Source organism: Octopus bimaculoides, chromosome 24, assembly GCF_001194135.2.
Source record: "Octopus bimaculoides isolate UCB-OBI-ISO-001 chromosome 24, ASM119413v2, whole genome shotgun sequence".
Taxonomy (NCBI): Eukaryota; Metazoa; Mollusca; class Cephalopoda; order Octopoda; family Octopodidae; genus Octopus; species Octopus bimaculoides.
The window spans coordinates 23,044,460-23,051,114 of NC_069004.1; the positions used below are offsets into that span (position 1 = coordinate 23,044,460).

The following is a 6,655-nucleotide window of genomic DNA, read 5'->3' on the forward strand; positions in this document are numbered from 1 at the left end:
TTTGCATGCATTCGTGGAGTGTTCGGAGTTGTCGGGACTGATAGCTTTTGCAGAACAACTGTTGTCAGTGATGGGAAGAGTACAGCTATCAGCTGAGTCTATCATCGAGACTGTACCACCTCCTTTCCTTAACAGGGAAAGGAAGGCCTGTTTTTTCTGCGTAGTAGCCATACTGAAAGAAACAGTATGGAAGACGCATGTGAAAGGTATAGTGACAGGTACCTTTGTCTCTGGCCAGGGGTTGGTTAACTTTTTCAGTTACCATCTCAGTAGTAAGATCAGAAAACAAGGTCAGTATACAGTTTAAGACCTGGTCACGAAAACAAACAAAAAAAAACAGCCTATGTGTGTAAAAAAAAAAAAGGAATTTGTAGAAAATGAGGGGCTAATGCAGTTTTGCACCTCACCTTAAAAAATGCATTTTTTGGGGGAAAAAATTGGTTAATATACGTTGGTTTTGTTTTAAAGGTAAACGGTCCTGATAGAAGCAAGCACGATATACAATATGTTTGTATTCATTCAGAAAGAAAAATTTCATGGGACTTCGTTCATGTGTATCCGCCTGCAGGTGTGTGGGTGTGGTGGTGGTGGGGACTACGCAAGAAAACCATTTATGGAAAGGTATTGATAAAAATTCTATAAAAATGTTATCTTTATATGCGATATTTGCAATTCTCCACATAAATGGTAGGAAAGTGGGTATTGAAATTAAAGTTTTAACGTTTTGGGGAACATACTCTCTCTTCTCATTAAATATTGAAAAAGAGAGAAAATGTATGAGTCAATGAATATGTGTTATAGGTGTGATTTATGAAAACGTGTGTGGAGGCGCAATTGCCCAGTGGTTAGGGCAGCGGATCGCGGTCGTAGGATCGCGATTTCGATTCCCAGACCGGGCGTTGTGAGTGTTTATTGAGCGAAAATACCTAAAAGCTCCACGAGGCTCCGGCAGGGGATGGTGGCGAACCCTGCTGTACTCTTTCACCATAACTTTCTCTCACTCTTACTTCCTGTTCCTGTTGTACCTGTAATTCAAAGAGGTCAGCCTTGTCGCACTGTGTCACGCTGAATATCCCCCGAGGCCTACGTTAAAGGTACACGTGTCTGTGGAGTGCTCAGCCACTTGCACGTTAATTTCATGAGCAGGCTGTTCCGTTGATCGGATCAACTGGAACCCTCGACGTCGTAAGCGACGGAGTGCCAACAACATGAAAACGTGTGGTGTTGTATTGTTTTTGTTACCTGCAAATAAGTGTTGTGTGTGTTTTAAAAGATACTAATTAAATCATTTTTGTGTGTAGTCTTCCACGTCTTCAGGTACATGGATATAATGTTGCAGCCTCCACAAGAAACTTATGAAGTCACTGGGTGGGTGATGAGACAGCCCGTAAGAAAAAGAAACCGAGCAACATACTGCCTCGTTCCAGGTCGAATAATGCTCTTCTTGACTGTTCCCCATAAACACTCAATATTTTGTGTGAACAGATGGATTGATGGGATCAACAAAATGCTATGGTTCACTTGATAGTGCATACAGCCCAGGTTGTTGAGGTTACTATAGGAACGCCAACAGTCTCTATAAATAATTGACCCCTGTTTGACATAACGGGTTATGAGTGCAGTCAGTCCCAGCATCTCGTCTGTCGGCCTCACCACATTCGGTTAACAGTGGAACCATGAATGCCTTCTTAACTGTTCCAGTCTGCCAAAAAGCTCAACTGTTTTCACAATCCTGCTGCGTTGGTATTTCCGATGGACCAAAACTGTCTTGTCAATTTCTACTTCAACTCCCGGTCCTCTGATAACAGTTTCGTGGTTTTCTGCCCAAAACGGGCAGGCCTCTGAACAGAAAGACCACCAATCTATGGAGGTTTTATGGCAGCATCCAAGGTTTCCCTCTATTGATTTGTGCGACCAAGCTGCGCTATGGAAGTGGTTCACAAATAATCAAAACTTTCCAAGGCGGAAGATGGACACCTTCTAGAAAGGGGTCCTTTAATGTAGATATGGAGTATCCACATTCCCTTCTAGATTGTCCATGTCGTCACATCACCTTATGGCAGCACCATATGTTTGTCCCTTGGTGCAAGATGCAAGGGGTATTGCAGTTCAGACAATCCCGTGTACGCAGCAGGAGGCCATGTTTGGCTAAAAAGGCAATAGCGGCATCATCATTGCCATGGAAACAGTGTGCCTTCATATAGACTGACATTGCAAGAGTTGCAAAGAGCCATGCTGTTGTATCAAGTCTTCAAATTCAAGGGTGTGTAACAGTTGTTGCAGATGTGCAAGACAAACAAAGATAGGTGATCGAAGTTGTAAAGAAATATCTTTTTACCATAACTTAATATAATGCCATGCCTCAACAGGCAGGTGTGATATAATTGAAAGAAAGAGCATGCGAGGTTAAGAATGTTAATTTTGGCTTGTATGTGTATACATGTTCTTGTAGTAGTAAATCATAGTGATAGCATAATGTTGTAAGAGAAAAGAAATTGAGCTAGTGAAAGTTACAGAGTGGAGGGACGTTGTGTCTCGTAGTTGGCTGGTTGTAACCTTTCTCTTGGCTGTTTCTCCTTTGTAGCTGACAGCTTGTGGGCATGACTCCACTGATGCTCACTCTCACTAATTGATTTTGCCTTACCAAATTCTAGTATTTATAACCATGCAAAACCAGTCAGAAAGAGAGACATATTGTTGAGAACAATAGATTTCGTTGGTGGTACCTGTTATCTCAGTTCTAACTTTTGGTGGCCTAGAAGAGGTTAGACAGGTCAATTGGCAAAGACATTATTCTGCTGAGCGAAGGCATCTGGCAAATGTAATTGCTGTCACTCACAACAAAACTCTTGTTTTACCGTTCTGTTGAACTGCCAAGTGAAATTGGGTGATCAAGGATTGAATCCACACTATGCCTGCATGAAGGTCACTAACAGGTGTAAATGAAATGTGAATAAATATTAGTGTGAATCGTGATTCTTTCACTTGTAGTGTGATATTTGTAGGGCAATCTTTTGTTTTTTTTTTCTATAAGGTGACTGCATTCAGTAAATTTCGTAAATTCACCGAACCAGCATTTAAAACCCATGCCAGTGGCACCATCCAAACATGGCTGATGCCAGTACCCCCTGACTGGCCCCCGTGCCGGTGGTACGTAAAAAGCACTATCCGAGCGTGATCGATGCCAGGCCGCCTGATTGGCTCCTGTGCCGGTGGCATGTGAAAAGTATTCACTACACTCTGAGTGGTTGGCGTTTGGAAGGCCATCCAGCTGTAGAAACATTGCCAGACCAGATTGGAGCGTGGTGCAGCTGCTGGCTCTTCAGACCTCGTCAAACCATCCAACCCATGCCAGCATGGAAAACGGACGTTAAACGATGATGATGATGATTTTCTGTCATTTATATGGAGAATTGCAAACATGGCATATAAAGATAACATATTTTTATAGAATTTTTATCAATACCATTCCATAAATGGTTTTCTTGCGCCCTCCCCATCACAACCACAGCCACACACCTACAGGTGGATACACATGAATGAAGTCCCATTAAGTTTTTACTCTTTCTGAATGAAGAACACAAACATATTGTATCTCATGTTTGCTTCTATCTGGACCATTTACTTTTAACGCAAAAAAGCAAAACTGATGTATACGACAGGTATGTAAAACATATTTCAGTGTATTTCTTCTGTTCATTCGCACACAAACACACAAGCCATTCATCTTATATTTCAAAAATCTGGTGCCAGATTTTGATTCAGCACCCCAAAATTTGCTAAAAAAATCATTGATAAACCTTGTGCCAGAAAATGTGTTAACCAGTATAATGATAATTTCAATTTTTGGTACAAGGTCAGCAATTTTGGTGGAGGGGCTAAGTTGATTACATCAACCCCAGTGCTCAACTGGTACTTATTTTATTGACCCCAAAAGAATGAAAGTCAAAGTCAGCCTCAGTGGAATTAGAACTTGGAACATAAAGACAGATGAAATGCCACTAACATGCTAATGATTCTGCCAACTCGCTGCCTTAGCACTGTAGACTATTGGTTTCAAATTTTGGCACAAGGCCAGAAATTTCAGGGCAGTGGGTAAGTCAATTACATCATCCACAGTGATACTCAACTGATACTCATTTTTTCAACTTATAGCAGAATTTGAACTCAGAAAATAAGGAGCCAGATGAAATACCTCTAAGCATTTTCTTTGATGGGGCAATGACTCTGCCAACTCATAATAGTTTCTTAGGCACAAGAGGGGTTTGTTAGTATTACTGACCCCATTACTTGACTGTTATGAGGGAATGCAAATAAGAATAATAATGTATACTCATGCATGTGTAATATCTCTTTCCTCTCTCCGTATTTCAGACATTGTCCCAATTGATGAGGAGGTATTTGACTTCGATATTGAATCTGACAGGTGAGTCTATTTATTACACTTATTGTTTGTAATTTACCAAGCGTCTTTAAATGGTGAGCTGGTGGGTGAGTAGTTAAAATGTATTGAGTTGATGTAATCTCAGTAACTTTTACAATATATTGATCCCTGCTTCTTAGCTTAGTTGAAATTTGCTACTGGCTAAAGAAAAGTAGCTGAGTGTGTAGGAAGTGGGTATAAGGTGAACTATGAGAGACACAAGATGCACAGTGACAGAGGTAAGATGCACATTGGGGTGGATACAGTGATTAACAAAAGAGGTGCTGACTGATAAAATCAATACATATATCGTAGTAAATTATCCATTTAAAAAAAAAAATTTTAATTAGTAAAAGGAGAGCTCGGGTTGAAAAGGCCTGCTGCCTTTTCAAGATACAGTGGTGCAATGGATGTGGCCGATGTACCAGTTTGACCATTTGCAGGACAATATGTGAAGGAAAAATATGAGATGGGGAGGAAGGGAACTGAGGATCTGCTATGACTGTTTGCATCTTTGTGAAATCTGCAAAAGGCACCTAAGAACAAGGCAGTGCTTTTTAAAACAGGCAGTATGTTATGCCTACAAATTGAACAAGATATGGAAGTAAAAAAACAAAACAAAAGGGAGCCGTTGGACATTATCATGAAACCAGTACATTACAAGAGGAAAGATGAAGGAATTTGGATTGTGACATGTGTCAGAATGAATGATAAGTTTCAGAAGAGTAAGAGGAACAGTGTAAGTCGTTTGGTAGAAAGTGGTAAATACTACTTCTTTGGAAAAAGGTGTAAACATGGCTCTGTGGTTAAGCAGTTTGCTTTGCAACTGTGTAATTCCAGGCTCAATCCTCTTGGGCAAGTTTCTTTTATCTTGGCTTCAGTTTGCCCAATATCTTGTGAGTGGAATTTGATACATGGAAACTGTAGAATCCCATATAATACATACACAAGGGTTGGCTAAAAGGTTCATAGGCTAACCAAGACACTTTCATGGAGTATGACCAAATGAAGTTTATTTTTCAACGTAGTCTTCCTTGCATTCCACACTGCATCAGTATTGCATCGATATTGCAGATGCTTGGATCCCGTTGGTGAAGAAGCCTTCATCCTGTTAGTCAAAAAATGTCATCAACAGCAGAGACATGACATTATTATCATTGTGATACTGGTTGCCAACCAACTGTTTTTTCATGTTGGGGAACAGATGATAGTCAGATGGGGTCAAATCAGGAGGTGGGGTGGTCAATCAGTTCAAAGCCACAATCACACAGCAGCCATTGAAACAAAGGACTTGTATGCTGGAGCAACAAGATCCAATTTGTCAGTTTTCTTGGTCATTTGGTCTTGATAGCCTTTCATAACTGTCTCAGCAAGTTGGCATAGTACTATCCATTGATGTGGTCAGCCTGGTGTGCTTTTGATCAGGTATCCTAAGACATGGCACCCACCAAACAGAAACCTTCATTATGCCAAGTTCATTGTGTAGAGTATTCTCCACTCTCTTACAGGATATGCTAATAGCATTGGCTGCAGTGAATACGATCAAGGTTTTCCTTGGTGGAGGCAGTTGCCGGACATCCAGACCTTCGGTCATCTTCAAGAACCTCTGTTCCCATCCTAAATTCAGCTTCCTACTTTTGCACTGTTGACAAAGCTGGAGTGTCAGCTATCTACTAATGTAGCAACCATGTTATCACGAATGTTCTTGGGGAGCTAAACCCTTTTTCTGCAGGTACTTGATAACGCCATGATGCCAAATTTTGTCCATTTTAAAGAGAAGTTGCTACTAGTTGCTTTGGAAGTCTTCTTTGAACAGTCAGTTTATCTAGTAAAAAAAACTATGCAGTTATTAAGATTTGAAATCAATGTATGCGAAATTTCAGTTCTAGCATCACTCCTTCATAGTCAACCTGTGAACTTTTCAGCCCACCCTCTTATACATGATTATGATCAGAAAAGCTAATTGGAATGTAAGCTAACTCAGATTTTAAAAAATACATGGAATAAAATATTTGTGTATTAATACATCACAATTTTATAATGTGTTAATTTAATATACTCCAAAACATCGAGTATAGAGAAAGATCTAAGCCAAAGTGGTAGTTGTGCAATTAAAGACAGTTGCACAGGTTGTGCGTGCTGGTCTGACATGTAAATGGTTAGTATACATATACAGGGATATGTGCATGCACACACACACACACACACACACACACACACACACAATGTATG

The 6,655-nt window shown here is 40.3% G+C and overlaps 1 protein-coding gene across 1 annotated transcript in view; it reads left to right on the forward strand.

Annotated features, from left to right (window-relative positions):
• LOC128250677 (uncharacterized) overlaps positions 1-6,655 on the forward strand; it is a 42,004-nt gene that overhangs the window by 6,799 nt on the left and 28,550 nt on the right. The window contains exon 2 of the mRNA XM_052976280.1: positions 4,375-4,426. Within this exon, the coding sequence (XP_052832240.1) occupies positions 4,375-4,426 (52 nt within the window). The remainder of the gene's footprint in view (positions 1-4,374; positions 4,427-6,655) is intronic.